General features: G+C 38.9%; 1 protein-coding gene across 4 annotated transcripts in view; it reads left to right on the top strand.

Annotated features, from left to right (window-relative positions):
- Positions 1 to 18653, top strand: part of HECW1 (HECT, C2 and WW domain containing E3 ubiquitin protein ligase 1) — a 441131-nt gene that overhangs the window by 364424 nt on the left and 58054 nt on the right. For all 4 annotated transcript variants that reach the window (XM_077864126.1, XM_077864125.1, XM_077864127.1 and 1 more), the window contains exons 16-18: positions 2898 to 3032; positions 11398 to 11503; positions 12418 to 12514. In XM_077864126.1, coding sequence (XP_077720252.1) covers positions 2898 to 3032; positions 11398 to 11503; positions 12418 to 12514 — 338 coding nt within the window. The remainder of the gene's footprint in view (positions 1 to 2897; positions 3033 to 11397; positions 11504 to 12417; positions 12515 to 18653) is intronic.

Below are 18653 nucleotides of genomic sequence, written 5' to 3' on the forward strand. Positions count from 1 at the left end.
TATACCTTTCCTGGGTACTAGGGATGACGTGTTACAAACATTACAGGAAAAGCAGCACTCAGAATAGCAACAGACTCTACTAAATATCTACAGACTCCCTTAACCAAAAATATGTCTTTCAAAGACCACTAAAAAATTTTACTGAGAAAAAAGGTCTTGCATAGACATTTTATGTTCAGAAATGGGAAAGGATACATTGATTATTATAAAGAATGAATTCTCTCCAAATCATCTGTAGTCTTAAGGTGACTATAAGCAAAATCCTAACAGAATTTTGGAACTTAATAAAATTTAGATCAGTTCATCTGGAAAAACAAGCAGGCATAGGTACTTTAAAAAAAATCTTGAGGGGATCCCTGGGTGGCGCAGCGGTTTAGCGCCTGCCTTTGGCCCAGGGCGCGATCCTGGAGACCCAGGATCGAATCCCACGTCGGGCTCCCGGTGCATGGAGCCTGCTTCTCCCTCTGCCTGTGTCTCTGCCTCTCTCTCTCACTGTGTGCCTATCATAAATAAATAATAAAAAAAAATTTTATAAAAAAAATCTTGAAAAGATAATGAGAGGAAACTTGTCCTACAGATATTAATAATTAGAATAGTGAAAATCCCACAGATCAATGGAACAAATAAAATAGTCCTGAAACAGTGGTATTCATAAGAATCTATATGTACTAAAATAACAGGGAATGGATGTTTTAGAAAATTAGACTCTTGGAGAAAAAAAAATCTAATTACAACTTCAAATTCATACCAAAATAAGTTTCAGAAAATATTCAACAAAAATACAGCTAGAAAAATATAATTAAGCATTGAACCCACTTCTAGATAGAAATGGAGAGATTTGAATACTGAGGAATATATAAAATTCTGTGTAGTGAAACAAAAATCAAAAGCAATTAGAAGGCAGAGGAGTAACTAAACGCACGTATAAGTAATTAAGAAAATCTTAACGTTCCAACAACAACAAAAAGGGAACAAAGTCAACAATAAGCTAATAAAGAAACTGACCAATAAACCTGTGAGAAAATGTTTGGCTTCCCCTGTAAGTGATAGTTCAGCAGCATTTACCACTCAACATTTTTAGGAGATCTTTCAAATACTTAACATTTATAAAGTCCATGACAAGCATTCATGAACTTATGGAAAAAGGATAAATGTGTACATCACTCAGGAAGGTAATTTCTTAATATGGATCAATAAAATTTTTCTAACTTTTAGCCTAGTGATTAACTCAACTTTCAGAAATTTATACTGAAGGATTGCCACATATGCACAAATGTCTTAAGTCTCTTAAGACTTATTTAACTTCAATTTATAAACTTGCAGGCATATAGCTGAATAATAAAAAGGTACCTTCAAATGTTGAATTTAGCGATACTCATGTGTTTAAAAATCTCATGTTATTGGGCAACCCTGTCAGAACCCCTCTCATGTCTGAGAGCTTTCTCTGTATCTTTACTTAATAAACTTCTATCCCTTTACTCACTAAATTAATAAATAAGCAAATAAATAAAATAAGATCTCATATTATATAAACATGTTGATAAATTTATAAACTTGTAGGCATATAGTTGAATAATAAAAAGGTACCTTCAAGGATTGAATCTCCTATGTCCTATGGGGCTATCTTTTGGTCTCCATAATAAAACCACTTCCTATATGGCTTTTTATGGACTTGTTAACAAGAATATCTAATACTTAAAATTATAAATTCATACTTCCCAAGAATAATTTTCAAGTCTGTATTTGACTTTGACTACTTCTGTCAGGTGGCATCTGAATGTGTCTAAAATGAGCATTGATTGAGGTTTTTAAGAGGAAGTCACCTTCAACACACATTACATTTTGTTCAAGACAGTATTTGAAAGATTGTTTAGTAATACAAAAGATTTATTTTTTTGAAAAGGTACTAATTTTCTTTTTTATGAGAAGTAATTTTAAAGAAAAACTTTTGTCATATATTGGAATGTGTACAGTAATCAGACATGCTGCAAAGATTTATGAACAAGAATGTTAATTGAAGGATTACTTTTTTTAAAGATTTTATTTACTTATTCATGAGAGGCAGAGACACAGGCAGAGGGAGAAGCAAGCTCCATGCAGGGAGCCCAATGCGGGACTCGATCCCAGGACCCTGGGATCATGACCTGAGCCAAAGGCAGGCACTCAGCCACTGAACCCCCCAGGTGCTCTTGAAGCATTATTTTTAAAATAGTAAAAAAATAAAATGTCCAACGATAGAGGGTACTGAAATTATTATGCAGCCACGAGGCTGAATGCCATGTTATTCTGTGTTACAAGAATGTCTAATAACTTAGGGAAATGCTCAAAAAATAATAAATGAAAAAAGTCTAACAAAATTATAGGTGCCAATGTGGGGAAAATATGTAGATATTTGTATATTTGCATAAGAAAAGAAAAAACTGGGGAGAAAAAGTCACCAAAATATTTGGGTGATTACTCTTAGATTGCAATATTTGGGATAATTTTGGTTTTCCTCTTAGGTTTTTATCCTTTTAATGTTTCTTTGCAGTGAGACTGTGCTAATTCTATAATCAAAATGAGAGTGCTTATTTTAAAAATAAAATGCTCTGCAAATTATTACTAGTGTTCTTTTAATATAGCAAAGGCTCTATTTCTCTGGTTTTCCATGGTAAATAAGAGCTTATGATCATGACTCTATAGCTCTACAGTGTGACGTGTTTATCAATGACTGATATTGTTTCATTCACCTACTGAGTAAACGGATGCACAGTGCCCCAGTCTTCCATCTAGTTTTGAGTAGATAAAAAGGAGGGGCGGGATAAGCACGAAGACGAGCCCTGTAGCGTTCCCTTACATGACTGACCTCATTCTGGATCATTCTCATGCAGTGTGCTTTTTAACTGGTCTGTCTGCAGTCTTTTTTCGTGGACCACAACAGTCGAGCTACCACTTTCATTGACCCCCGAATCCCTCTTCAGAACGGTCGTCTTCCCAATCACCTGACTCACCGACAGCACCTCCAGAGGCTCCGGAGCTACAGCGCTGGAGAGGTAAGACCCGCCAGTCCCCCTGCCATGTTCACAGTCCCACAGTCCCCTCCTGTGATGGAGCCAGAACTATTTTAGTGGCTGGGATCCAGAATTGCCTGCTTCTCCAAGGGCCCTGCCTTATCCACACTGCTCTTTAGAAGAAGGAGGACTCAAGGACACCCAGTGAACTCCCTAGGCCCATCTTCAAATTGCCTTGACCTTCCCTTTTGTCCCAACAATCACCACTACTAAAAATCTGTCTAGCTCAAAGGAGATTGAAATTGCGGTGTCAGGATCCATACACCAGGGCTGGAGCTGAGCTTCCTTAGGCCAGCCAGTCATGTGTGAGTTCTTAAAAGATCATACAGGGTATGACTGACATTAAACTGGATCCTGAAGGAGACATCAATACGATATACATGGACTTTTAAAAACTGGGGGAAATCGCCTGGAGACATGAACACTTTCTTCCCATCCTACCACCTGCTCTTTCCTCGTTTATCTGTTTTCTCTGCCTGCGGTTTCCTTCTGCTGAATCATGAAAAGCTGCCATCCTTCTTAAACACCATGTGCATTGCCTTTCTGAACTACTATCTCTTTATCCTACACCCTTTTCTCGCCTCCTTTCTCAAACCCAAACTCAAAAATAGCTCTTTTCCTCTTCTAGTTGGTTCCCAGCAATATTATGAGCAAATTCCTTTTTATGTCCTTACTGACATTTCCCAGGTTTTGGTACCATCCTAGAAACCATCAGGATCTCAGGAGATTGTGGCCACTGAGAACCATCTCTCCTAAAACAGCTTGTAGAGTTTGCTTTACAATGAGGTAGAAAATGAAAAAGTATTATAGGAAAAAAAAAAAAAGAAATATATATATGCATATGTGTGTGAGTGTGTGTGTGTGTGTGTGTGTGTGTGTGTGTATACCTCGCCACCCCTCTAAAAGTTATTCCAGGAAGAACTAGGGTGAACCTCTCAGGAGAATTGGGGAAAATAACAATCCACCTGGAGCCTCCAGATAACAAACGTAAGTCTCAAGGGAAGAGCCTGCTCCTGTTGTATTGGCACCAGTTTACTACTTTTTTAGGGGAATCACTCATATGCTCTAACAGGCATAACTGTTTCCAACCAACGGTGCTCATGGTTTAACGCCAATGTGATAAATGAATTTTTTCTTTCATGAGTCATCTTAAGTATTGTTTTAGGATACTGCTGAAAACATGATAATTATTTCTTTCTGCATATATGTAAAATGTGTGCATGACCATGCAGAGAAGAATATTATACATCCCTCAAGAGTTATGTGGGTGTCAGGACATGCAGAGAGTGGACACTCAGCAGCAGACACATTCACACACTATAGAAAGCAGTGCCCCAACTTCCCAGCCCAACATGCATTGTATCCCTCTCTGGTGGCACTTTTACAACACTTCAGAAAGTACAAGATTTATGAAATAATAGTGGATAAATACAAAATTCTACATCAACTTGAAATACGCCACTTAGTTCATTTAAAATGACCAACCTCTTTGATATTATTAAGGCAATTTCAGCATTAATATAGATTCTATAAAGAAACTGAGTACTGCAGTCAGATTCACTGTCAATAAAAGAAAAAGAAAAAGATAGATTACTCAATGTAAGATGAACCCCCTAAAGATAGAGATCTCTTACATTTATAAGAAATTAACCTGAAAATACAAGTATTAAAACATTTCTGTTGAAACGGGATTAAGATCATGAGTACAACTTGCAGTACCTGTTCTGAAACATTTATTTAACATGACTGAGTAGCCCAAGCACAGTTACATTGAATATCAACATTGAGGGGCACCTGGGTGGCTCAGTAGTTGAGCATCTGCCTTCGCCTTAGGTCATAATCCCAGAGTCCTGGGACCGAGTCCCGCATTGGGCTCCCCATGGGGAGCCTGCTTCTCCCTCTGCCTGTGTCTCTGCCTCTCTCCCTGTGTCTCTCATGAATAAATAAATAATTTTTTAAAAAAAAGAATATCAACATTGATGACAAAGTACCACCTGCATCAGCCAAGAAAGACTATAACACATAACAATGAAAGGGCATAAATGCGCATCAGCCACCTGTATTTTTCCTAATTCATCCACTCTCCAACTGACTCAGTTGATCAGGTTTTCAAACCCCTTCCAATCCTCTGTCTGCCAGTAGCTTTGCACTGACACAAGGAGAAACCAAGAAAAGCAAGAGAGAAGCTGAGACGCAGAGGATATCTGATCCAGAGACGGCATACCAGAGAAAACAAAGACCCAGCCTCTATGAAAATAAATATTTGGTTCCTCCTGCTGTGAGAGCCCATAGCCCAGGGAGTGAGAAGACAGGAGGATCTTGGCATAAAAACAGAAGGAGAGGATGGTGGGAAATATTAATTGTGTTTGCTGTGATGTGAATTTGCTCAACAAACATTGATTACGTGCATGGCCTGCTATGAGCACTGTGGAATGCAAAGAAGTATGAGATATGATCCTTGCCCAGGAGAATTTTATATTCTATGATTGAAGCCAAGCCAAAAAACACAAAGTAACGAGAACAATTAGAATATGACTGAGTGCCAAGAGAGATGTTAGGACAAGTGCCACAGAAGTTCAAAAGAGGCCAAGGAAAGACTCCTTTAAAATAAGGTACCTGACCTAACCCTAGAAAATCGGTAGAATTTAACCAAGTACCAAGGAAGAGGAAGGGCAACCCCACAGAGAGCACCGCGGAAGCAGAGGTGCAGCAATAGGATTGAGAAAGGTCAGTAGAGAGACAATGGATAGTTCAGTGTGACCAAACTACTGTTTCCACTTGGGTTTTGTCTTGGTTTTTGTAAAGCTTTGAATGTCACATGGTTGGCACTTTCTCATGAGCCCACGGAATGAATTTGAGAGAAATAACATAATGATTTTTTTGTAAAATACGGGCTTTAGAGGAGAAGATTATTGGCATTTTGAGGACACTCCTGTAATATGTAGAATTGTCCTGGGTCATTGCAGGACCTCTTTTTCCTGGTCACATCCATTAAATGTCAGGAGTGCCCTCACCTAACCAGTCACTATGACAACCAAAACAAAAAACCAAACAAAATACCTCTAAGCATTTCCAAATACCTCCATGTGGTAAAATACCACTTCAGTTAAGAATTGTATTTTATTAGTCAGGCAAACTTAAATATCAAAAATTCAGGTCACACAGGGAGTTCAAGACCGCAGCTCAGATCTAACTCCCAGTCCAGTGTAAACTAGTATTTTAAGAAGGAGACCATGACAGCCAAGAAGAGGAAGGCAAAGAGCGATCTCCAAGAGAAAGGCCCATTCGGGACCACTGAAGGTTGGCAAAGAGACACAAGACAAAGAACATCTTGTAGGAAGAAGCCTGAGGAGGAAGGGGCAGTCCGTTAGCAGATGGTCCCAGCTCCAGCTTCTCCACAGCAGAGCTATGTGTGTACCATTACCCCTTCCTTTCCTCTCTTGGACCTCAGTTCCCTCATCTGAAAGTGGAGACAAGGCAACTAGGTGGTTGGCTCTGTGATTCTCAGTCTGTGATGCTTGAGGCACTAGGAAGATGAACAGGAAAGCCAGTTGGGGAAGATGGCAGGTTTGCCATTAGATAAGTTGATAATGAGGATGAACACAGTAGGATATCCCATTTGAAATGACAGTTAAGCAGATGGAAATATGAGACTCAAGAATAATCAGTGAATTATTTCCATAATCCATGGTTTTCCTGTATCCATATCAGAGCGACTGGAGGATTTGCAAGAGATGTTTCTTACGCTGCAACCTTAGGAATCAGTATTTTCTGTTCACCTTCATGAGCCATTCTCTTGAGAGCTGCTCAGCAGCGAATATTTTTATCAACTGCATTTAAAGACAGAATTAAAATCAGGAAATCAGTCTATATTCAGGCTCTTAAGTGGTAAGAATTTCCCTCAAAACCCCTGTGATAGATTACTAACAAAGACACTGTCAAGCGTCTTTTAGATTGGCCTTTACATCAAGTGAAAATTTTTCAGGTGGTTTGCTGAAAGCAGTTATCAGGGATATATATAGTACTTTCTGCATAAAAAGATCATTATTTGATACTTTAGACTTCATTTGAGTACAGTGTCACATCTGACTGCAATATACAGAAAAAGTATCCACAGAACAGGCCTATCTCGTCCCATAACATCCAAATGGAAATGGACACAGACAAATGGAAAGAGCATATAGGGCTAGAAATATCAGATCCCATCTCTCTATCAGTAGGAAAATCATTGAAGATCGCATTTGTCTTGTTTATACTGCAATTAGCAATATAAATTAACATTAATAAAGAAGGATAATAGAGCACATTATTTTTATTTCTTTTACCACCTTATCTTGGTCAGGTTAGAAAATCATTAATCATAGAACAAACAGTTCTGGAAGGGACACACAAAAAAGCATAATAGTAGTTGCCTAAGAAAAGGACAGGAATCTGGCAGAAACTGACTTTTCACTTTAAACGCAGAAGTCGCTCTTGGTCATTCTTTATAGTTAGCTTTTTTGATGACAAAAGTTATTTCAGGGCAGCCCAGGTAGCTCAGTGGTTTAGCGCCACCCTCAGCCCGGGGCATGATCCTGGAGACCCAGGATGGAGTCCCCCATTGGGCTCCCTGCATGGAGCCTGCTTCTCCCTCTGCCTTTGTCTCTGCTTCTGTGTGTGTGTGTCTCTCATGAATAAATAAATAAAATCTTTTTTAAAAAAAAGTTATTTCATTGGCTCTGATGACACAGAGAAGTCATCACCCAGGGAGCTTATGCTTAGAGAAGGTAACTTCTGCACTGCTTCTAAAAATTGAAGTTTTCCTCTTGATTCCACGTAACCTATACTTAACCTACAGGTTTGGTTGGAAGTTTATAAAATTCCGACCCCTATGAAAATAAACTTTTGAATTATCAACAGTAGGTAAAGAGTGTAGAAAACACAGACACGGATGGGAAAGAAGTGAAAAGGCGGGTATAATTCCCCATCTAGGGACACTTCGTGGCCTACATAGAAATAAAAGAATTAGTTCCTATTGTCTATGGTTCTGTATCCTACTTTACCAGGCTAGTACCTTGTAGGCTGTTCCTATGCCATTGCAATTCTTCTATATTTTATCATACAGGCCTACCATAATTTAACTCAAGCCTTTCTTTGTACATTATGTTTATTATTCACTTTTCACTATTATAAATATTTTGAACTCAAGCATAGATCTCTCTTTTGTTTCATGAGATAATTCTGAAAACTTTCTTAATGATCTATTTTTAGAATGCAAAACGAATCTAGAGACAAATGCAAATTCATCACTTAGGACTTTCCTCTGAACTCACTATTTTTTTTATCATCAGGCCTCCAGTGAGCATTAGCTGATTACTAATCCAAATTCAGGCTATAACCTGCAATTTTCAATGATGGCTTAAAAAACAAACAAACAAAAAAAACCACCAGTTTACATTTCTAAATTGCAACACAAAAGAGAAGCCTGTTTACCAGTCACTGAAAACTATTTTCTGAGCATATCTACTTTTTTTTTTTTACTAGAGAGCTAAATGTTTGAAGTTTCACATTTGCAATTATGATTAAAGCTATCTCAACATCAAAAGGGAAAGAAATCTTAAAAGTAGTCCCTATTGCAAACTAGGTTTTAGCCAGTCATAGAATAGTCATAGCATGTCTGGGGAGAGGCAGGCCATGTCTGGGAGAGGGAGGTCCCCTCTTTTTCTCTCCATCTCACACACACACCCAGGAGAAACCCAGTAACACAGAAAGTGTCAAATGCCAGGGAATTCAGTGAGTCATATAATTTTGGTTTTAAATGGAAAATCTATTTTAAGTCATTCTCAGGTTAGGAAAGCAAATGTTAGCATCATGTTTGCAGTGAGATCGGAATCAGTGACTCAGCTGTTATCAAACATTCCTCAGGATGGATCATTTAATACTACTTTAGGGGTACAAGGATCCTAGCATATACTAAACTCTAACCCAACCTCAGAATCTTTTCCAGCCCCGGTTGAAATTGTCTCCATCCCTATAAATTCTTGGCTCCTAGTTGGATGAGGGTGTGTTCTATTTAACCCTCCCATCCATCCGCATCTGTAGGTTCTCCACTACCTCCTTTACCCTTGGCAGGTGTCTCTATGGTTCAGGTACCCCACATGCCCCACCTTCCCCCTGTGTTGTCTTCTCCATCTCATTCATACTTGGCCTGAAGCACATTCATCAGTGAGTAGTCTGCCTTCAGGGTAGCTGGCCTTCATCTGGTTTCAGAAGTTTTACAATCTGGCTTAGTTTTGCCAGTGAGCAGATGACCTCAGAAGTAGGCACCATTTTTCCCTGAAACATATCTGTAACACATGAATTCCCTGTGGCAGCCCAGAATAGAAGGGAGCCTCTTCCTGTTTCAAAGTGCTATTTATTTCAGGGCAACCCACCAGCAATTAGACACTTTAGCTCAGAGTGTGACAGCAGGCATCACCTGAGTTTGGTACACAGCCATGCCTTCCTGAGGTCTGTTATCAGATCTGTTTCCTCAGTTTCTCTCTGTAATACATCATTTAGATAATCTTCAACTGAGTGGTCTTTCAGATTCCTGTATTCATAGCATCAAAAATATTTCACACACACTTTATTTTTTTTCACACACACTTTAAAGCAGACTGACATAATTCCTTCCAAGGAAAAGTGACCTATCATTTAAGTCCCAGATAGCCTTTACATATTAATTCAAGGAAAAAGAAATGTAGAGACTCAATGCTGCCTATTTTAATAATTAGCATGGCTTTCTTTCATCACTCTGCTTTGCAACCATGTAATTGGGACTGGAAAGTGCTGTTGCAGAAGTACCAGCTTCTAAATCTTGGTGGCTGGCTATCTAGCAGGACAGAGCCGAGGGCTAATGACATCAAATGAGAAGCTTGCTACAGTAGCACAGAATCTAGTTCCTTGTCCCTCCAGTAGGCAGCGGGCAAGGAGAAGGACCGGGAGAGAAAGGATGGATCTGCATCTCTACTACTTCCAGAAGAGCAATTCAAAGACTGCCATACACAGACAGTGAACTGATAGCACATCTCTGCCAAGAAAGGATGTTATCCCTGTCTGTGTGGAGTGTGGAAGTAGGACCCAAAGGAAAACCAGCAATTACCATGTCTTTAATTAGTAAGCCCTTAGTAATCTGTCCTATTTGTCATCTGCAATGTGACACATGGCCTAGTCTTAAATGGCCCCTTTGAGATTGACCTGACGTTTCTGGACTTTGTACTATAAGATCTCACTACCTCTCCTGAATTCTGTGGGAGCAAATTGTATACCGATTTCAGAGGAGGAATCTTCTTTCCTTATTTGTCTAGATGCTTGAGCTTCTTATGAGTATATTACAAAATAATCTTTAATATAATTCTTAAATTTTTTAAAGCCTATTTTGGCATATTTTACCAAATATCATAGGATGATATTTGATGAGTGGATTCCAATGTGGAAAATTTACAGAGCCTCTGTTTAAGTAGCTTACCCTGCAAGGGCCCTTTAAGGAACAAAAGTACAGAGAATTATGGTAGAAAGTTCATTGTCATGCTCTAGAACTTAGAGGGTTTGTTAAAACTTAAAACTGATCTAAATTTATCATCATAAATATCAGTTTTAAGCTAAGTAAGTTCTGCATTTCATGTAGTTTTGTCAAAATGCCCATCCAAAACCAGGGTATTGGTTGCAGGCTAATAGCAGAAAAGGAGTCAACAAATGCTTTGCAGTCAAGCGTTAGTTGGTATCCTAGTTCTGTCTCTTAGAGTTAAAAATTTTGTAAATAATTTATCTGATCCTCAGATTCCCTGTTTGTAGTCTGGGCTTAATAATGCTTTTCTTTCAGAATTTTGAGAGAATAAGAAGATACTATGTGAAGAGTAGCCAGTACAGTGAATGAAATAATAGGCACTAAGCAAAGAATGGCCACGTGAGGGTGATACGTGCTGTTAAAAAGAGCAAGTCCATTCCACATTCAGTTCTGAAGTTGAGTGCCAACCTTTCGAAATGAAAGCCATAAACTTATCTTTACTGATAATGTTCGTGTAGAATTTATGTCTCTTGAATGTATTTATGAACAGAAATGTTTTTAGTGTATTCAGTATATTAATTTGGTTAACATTTATGACATCTAACACAATCACTTTCTTAAAAACCATCAACCACCCTACTTAGTCTTTCTTTTTTTTTTTAACTTGCTTATTTCCACTCACTTTGAGCATTGTAACTTCATTGCTTTTTTAACTTAGGTGATATCATGATCTTTACCCCTCATCTTGAAAAATTAGTATTAAAAGTCCATCTGAATTTGATAAGATTTCCAATGCTAACAATTTTATTTTGAAATTAGGCTTCAGAAGTCTCTAGAAACAGAGGAGCCTCTTTACTGGCCAGGCCAGGACACAGCCTTGTAGCTGCTATTCGGAGCCAGCATCAACATGAGTCATTGCCACTAGGTATGTATCAAGCTTTGGGGACCCTGGATACCCAATAATTAGGCTGTTTTCTTCTTGTCACGAATCTTCTAATATTCAGAATTCTGTGTTTTCTTTTTCCTCCCCTATAATCTACCCCCACCCTTTGCTTCCATCCCCCTTCTGACCCAATTTCTTTTCCCTTCATTCCTTAATTTGTCCTTCCATCTTCCCTGTCTCTGTTCTCTTCCAGGCCTTGACCTTCTTCTTTATTGTATTCAGTGATTTGTATTCAGTGATTTGTTAGCCAAGTCCAGGAGAGCATAGTTTAAATGAGGTGATGGATCTTGTTGCTATTAGACACAGTTTTTAATTTAGACCTCTCTCCCCAGGTGTGTGTGGGGATAAGTCAGCATAGTCTTCATTCCTAACCTCAGTTACCTCCTGAGGTACATGCCACTTGTATCAAGGGAAATGAGGTGAGAAAGCCCAAATGGATTTGCTTATTTCCATTATCATTCCTGGGAAATCCACCTACACCACAGGTTATAAGGGTCAAGTGCTCAGAAAGGGATTTCTTTGAACTCATAAAGAATCTTTTGCTGTAATAACTATTGAAAATGGCCAAGAGAAGTCAGAAGGAAGAGAATAGAACTCCTCTCATGGAGAGCAATTTTATTCTCCTTCACCTCTTCACACAGGGATGAGTTAAGTTCCTGGAATATTAAGGATAATTAACTTAGATCTGGTTTACTTTTGGTTTGATCTTTTAAAAATGATAATGCTATTATGTCACAGAAAAAAGCCCTCAAGAGCTTACATTTTTTTGATGAGTATGCTATCTGCCCTTCAAAGTCCTTTGCTAACCCTGGTATCAAGCAGCCATTTTCCAACCATTAGAGAAATTATCTCTGGGCTGAAGACTCAACCACAACGTGCACTTTTGTCTGTTTCAGCATATAATGACAAGATTGTGGCATTTCTTCGCCAGCCAAACATTTTTGAAATGCTGCAAGAGCGTCAGCCAAGCCTGGCGAGAAACCACGCACTCAGGTAGGGACTTGTCGCTCACCCTCTAGCTCTGGGTCTCTCCAGCCCGTCTCCCCAGGGGGACAACACCTCTGTGGAGGAAGAGTAGAAGCTTATGATTCATTTTGTTCTCTTGAATACTCAGAAGGAAGGATCCAGGGGATTCTAATGTTCTCTGAAGAGCCACTAACAGAGATAGCCATATTGCCAGGTTCCATATTAACCATACAATGCTAAAATGATTTCCACTGATTCAGAAAGAAATCCAGAAAAAGTAAAATATCTTTCATCAAAAAATTACTTATGTAAAGCATCATATGATTTTTTATTCAAGTATAATTAACATATTAATTGTTATATTAGTTTCAGTTAGACAATATGGTGATTCAACAATTCTAGACATTACTTAGTGCTCATTATGATCAGTGTACTCTTAATCCCCTTCACCTCTTTCACCCATTCCATCACCTACCTCCTCTCTTGTAACCATCAATTTATTCTCTGTAGTTGAGCCTGGTTTTTTGTTTGTCTCTTTTTTCCTTGCTTGTTTGTTTTGTTTCTTAAATCTACATATGAGTGAGATCATATGGTATTTGCTATTCTCTGACTGACCTACTTATTTAGCATCATATGGTAAAGGATCCATCCATGTTGTTGCAAATGGCAAGATTTCATTCTTTTTTTTAGTTCAGTAATATTCCATTGTGTATATATACCACATATTCTTTATTCATTCATTGATGGATTCATACTTGGATTGCTTCCATATCTTGCCTGTTGTGTACATGTGACAATAAACATAGGGGTGCATATATTTTTTGAATCAGTGTTTTCATTTTCTTTGGGTGAATACCCATAGTGGAATTATCAGATCATGTAGTGATTCTATTTTTAATTTTTGAGGAACCTCCATACTGGTTTTTCCAGAGTAGTTCCACAAGCTTGCATTCCCATCAGCACTGCATGTGGGTTCCTTTTTCTCCACATCCTCGCCAACATTTGATTCTTGCATTTTTGATTTTAGCCATTTTGACAGGTGTGAAGTGATAACTCATTGTAGTTTTGATTTGCATTTCCCTGATGATGAGTGATGTTGAGCATCTTTTCATGTGTCTGTTGGCCATCTGTATCTCTTCTCTGGAAAAAATATCTATTCATGTCCACTGCCCATTTTTAATTGGATTATTTAGGGGGTTTTGGTGTTGAGTTGTATAAGTTCTTTATATATTTTGGATATTAGCCCCTTATTGGATATATCATTTGCATATATCTTCTCCCATTCATTAGGTTATTTTTTGTTTTATTGATGGTTTCCTTCACTGTGCAAAAGCTTTTTATTTTGGTGTAGTCTCAGTAATTTATTTTTGCTTTTGTTTCCCTTGCCTATGGAGACATATCTAGAAAGATGTTTCTACAGCCACTGTCAAACCAATTACTGCGTATGTTCTCATTTGGGAATTTTATGGTGTTAGGTCTCACATTTAGTTCTTTAATCCATCTTAAATATTTTTATTTTTAAAATATCATTTAGTGGTAAACCAATTATTAGATTAACATATTAAAAAATAAACCAACCAGCAAACCAAAAGTATTAAAAGTACCATGTGTTCTAACTACTTAAATCTTACTATCCATTAGTGTCATTGTTGCATGAGTGTCCTTGAAAATGAATCACTTCATTTGGAAAGGACAGCCACCCAAAATGATAACAAGATAACATCTCTTAAATCTCACGTTCCAAGATATTCAGGTATCTCTCTGCTTCAGTTAACTGCACAGTGTTTGGGAATCTGGCCATACATGATGGTTAGATGTGTCTTGTTGGAGTTTGAATTCTTGATCAAGCTCTTCGAGACCATTATTCAGAGCATGTTATTCAGTCCAAAACTACCCTTAATCTCCTCAGATACAGATTACCATGTGGGCACTGTGTAGATGCTTTTATGGGTATGTGTATAAAGGATCAGGAAAGGTCTGGGAATACAGTCACTGACTGCCTCGGACTCCTCATCTCCTATTTGGTGGTCTTTTGAATCTAGCTGGCAACTGTGATACTCTGCTTTGACTTCTCAGTGAATCACCAACACCTGAAAATAGCCTCTTTGCAATTCAAATTCATATTACTCCTCCCAGAGTGGATTATTCACTGATCACACACACACACACACACACAGCTTCACTGACACCTCTTTTCACTGCTTTTTACTCTGTGTGAATTAGAACCACCCGTCCTCCCCACTGCCAGGTCTCCACTCCTCCTTCTTTCTCTATCTCCACACCAAAACATACGCCTCCTCACTTTCTATCTTCCAGCCTTTCTTTTTCCTTCCCTGTCATGGCTGCATTTGGGTGCTCATCATTTCTCTCCTGGATTTTGTAGGGGTCTCCTAGAACATGTCCCCTTGATCTATCACTGTAACAGATATCACCTACCTGTTATAGCCAGAATTACCTTCTTATAGCACAGATTAAATCATGTCACTTCTGGCCTTCAAAAAAAGCTTTCCATTGTATGTGAAATAAAGTCAGGATTTCTCAACACATTTTCCATGGCCCTAACCTAACTCTATCTCAAGCTAGTTTTCCCTTCTAGTGTCTTCCACTTCCACCAAGCAGGCTGTGTCCTCTCCTACTTCTGCCCTCTTGGGAATGGCTCTTCTCTTAAGGACCTCTCAACTCATTTTAAAGGCTCAAACCAAATACAAAGATTCACCAACCTCGGCAAACTTTAATATTTCTTTTTCCTTGTTTTGATAGCATTCCTTTTTTGTCCTTCTCATATATTTTTCCATTATCTCTTGAATACTGTCTGTACTGGTGTAAACTCCTTAGTGCGGGATCTTCCAGTCTTTGCCTTTGTATCACTCTTCCCCTCAGAACCTACTCCTCTACTTTGAAAATAAGCAACACTAATTATGTTTAGAGTGTTTGAAAGATCTTTAGATGAACAGATGAGCTTTAGCATAAGTGATCAGCCCTTCCACTTATGCTCATCTCTGCCCATTACTGTGCCACAGAAGGCAATGCCATACTCAGTCATGTGGCTCATTTATTTGTGGGCTACTCCCTGACTCACAGTATAGCATAATTTAAGGGAATTTCCAAGGGATTTTCAGAGAAGTTGTATGATATGAAAAGTTTCTGAGAGATTGCTACTCTTGAACTTTTTTTCTGTTACTGATTCTACCAATAACTAATGAGTTCAGGGCTAATTTTTTGAGGAATTTGAATTCATCAAAGGCACTGGAGTCTCATTTAAGTCATTTTAAAAGTGAAAATGTAATCCCCTGGGTAAAAGAGTGAAAGTAAACTATTTTCAGTGCTATTACATTGTATCACATTATAACAAAATCCAAGAAGCCTTAAAGGCTTTGTTGCAGTGCAGAATTGTACAATTATGATTTTTCCAGACATGGGGAATTTGGAATTAAGACAACTTGGAATTGGAAAAATCTCAGCAATTATTTAGTATATAAACTAATAACTTCTTTAAGATTAGGGACTCCTTTAAGGACTTGAATGAGAACCCAAATATCTCACCAAAAACAGAAGGCCCAAAGTGGCTAAAAAATATGGAATTAAAAAGAGAGAACAACAAGAGGAAAAATTTGCTTACAGGCAATACAAGAGTCAGGCTTCCAAGAACCAGGAAGCTAGGAACTACTCACTGTGACTGGGCTGGTGGTTGCCCCTGGATCTGATGTGGGGGTGAGTCAGTTCCATTTTAAAGGTCCAAAGATTGAATAGAAAACCTCCTTTCCCCCATAACACTGCCCAGAGGACAAACTTACTGCTTCCTCTGTGGTCTTCAAGTGGGGACTGTGACCCTTGCTCAGCCATTGCTTTTCTCAGGGAGTCATGGATACATGTCTTGAGTCCACAAAGCCAGTGTGAAGGGTGAGTCCTCAGAAAACTGTGTTCAGCAGATAACACAGTGAATCAGAAGGAAGCCACCTAAGGAGAGGGAAGATGGAGCCAGAAAACCTAGAGTTAATGACATCTGTTAACTTTAAGCGTTATGGTAGCAGTGGTCATTCATTCATTCTTCCTCTAAGCTTTTATTGTGCCAGTATTCTGAATCAAGAAGGGCTGTATATGCAGTAGCAAAGCAAACAGACACTGGTCCCACTTTGTATCGTATTTGCTATCTATTGAGGAAGGTAGATGGTAGACAAGTTTGACTTTTATTTTTCTCAAGCCAAATATATAGCTATAGAATGTGTTAGAGGCCAAAAGAACAGGATCAGAATTTAGTAATAAAAGATAGTGACAAAAGAATTTCAAGGATTTCATGTGGATATTAAGTTTTGAGGCCTTTGAGGCCACAAAGAGAGATGTCCAGATGTCAAGGAGGCAGGTAGCTCCACTGAACTGAACCCTAAGGAGAGTTTTGCACTGGAGTTTTCCTGATTGACAAAGGATATATGTAGGAGAGGCAGATGGCATTCTCACCATCAGAGATCTTTCCCAGTTCCAGTGCCTTTGGAATGGGTCCCAGGGCCTTTGGAGGCCCCCAGACCACTGGGTCTACATAAGAGTTTTGTATACATGAAAGAGTGCAATGTCCTGTGGAGAGCCACTGAAAGTCTCAGAAAAGTGGGCTTGGCTTTCTGATACATGGATGTGGTTAATGTGGGATGGTGGGATAACAGAACCACTGCAGTGTGGTGCCACTTTGGGCACTTTGCTGCCTTAGTATAGTTGGCCCCCTTTGGACTTCATTTCCTCAGGGATGCTTGGAACAAAGGGAAACTCCTAGAATGTTCTCTCCATTTTTCCTCCAGCCAAGGAGACCAGGGGCTTACCCATGTATAGGTCCCTTGGGACCACAAGATGATCTGCCCCAGGGGCATTGTCATTGGGAGGACATATAAATTTGAGAGTCCTTTGTGGGGCTGAAGTCAGTAAACCAGGGAAGCAGATCCACAGAAGCTTCCAAACAAGAGGCCTGGAGATGGTATCAGGATTTAGAGGCCAAAGCTCAGAAACATGGGATCGAAAACATAGAGACACACAGAGGGAGACAGGTGATGGAGGAGGCATTGTGCTTACACTCTTGGCTGGGCTTCCACATCCTTCCGCAAAATGATGTGCGGACAGGTCTGTTCCATTTTTCAGAACCTCCAGTCAGAGAAGCCACAATGAACAACCCCCCCCCTCCCCCAGGTTTGGGCAATAGCCTTTATTGCAGTGATACGCTACCTATACTGAGAAGTTGGATTACAACACATTTCTCTGTTTAATCTTATTTTGTAGAGGCCAAAAAGTTTTCCTTTTAAAAAATACACACACCAAAAGGTCAAGCTTATTGTATTGTTGCCTGAAAATATGCAAGTAATGATGAAGATTTGGGCTCATCTTATTATAATCAGAGACAGGAAAAATTTGTATCTGCAGTATTTTTACAAATAGATTTTTAAGAAGTCATACATTGGAGGAAACTGAGTATACGGTATACTGGATGGCTCTGTATTAATTTCTTACAACTCTATATGATTCTAAAATTATCTCAAAATTAAAATGTTAACAAAAAAATAAAGTTAAATATAAAAAAAGCAAATCCTTAAATCTTCTCAGATTTTTGTGGCATCTCTTCAAGAAAGGGAAGAAAACTTCTTTGAAGCATGCACACAATGGAATGATTCTTGGTTGTGGCATTTATAATATTTGAATGCCAGAGACGCAAAGTACCAAGTTCATCGGATCAGAATAATATTATTTATCTCTAAATTCATCGGAATAACTTGTCAGGTTTGAGTTGGAGGTCACGAAGAGAGTCAGAATGCAAATTATAATTAAACTGAGAAATTGAGACCTGTGCTCAAACTGACCTGGAAGACTCGGGTATTCTGGATGCCAGCCCCTCTCTTCCCTGGTGTCGCATCATACATTTTCCATCAGGTGTAAGATTTCTTGAGATGCCCTCTTTCTCTTTCCTCCCATGGCTCCCAAGATGCCGAGAGCCCACAGCAGTCCTCCGGCAGCTCTCCTTACCCACCTCCCTCCTAACTGTCATAGCTGTCTGAGGTACTACGTTTGTTGTGTTCCTCAGCTTCCATCCCTGTAGTCTGAGGAAGGGTGATCCCTTGTAGAGCATCATGGGAACCTGCTACAGGAGCTCAAAATACCACAAAATTCACTGGACATTAGACTATCGCTAGTC

Source organism: Canis aureus, chromosome 21, assembly GCF_053574225.1.
Source record: "Canis aureus isolate CA01 chromosome 21, VMU_Caureus_v.1.0, whole genome shotgun sequence".
In the NCBI taxonomy this organism is placed as follows: Eukaryota; Metazoa; Chordata; class Mammalia; order Carnivora; family Canidae; genus Canis; species Canis aureus.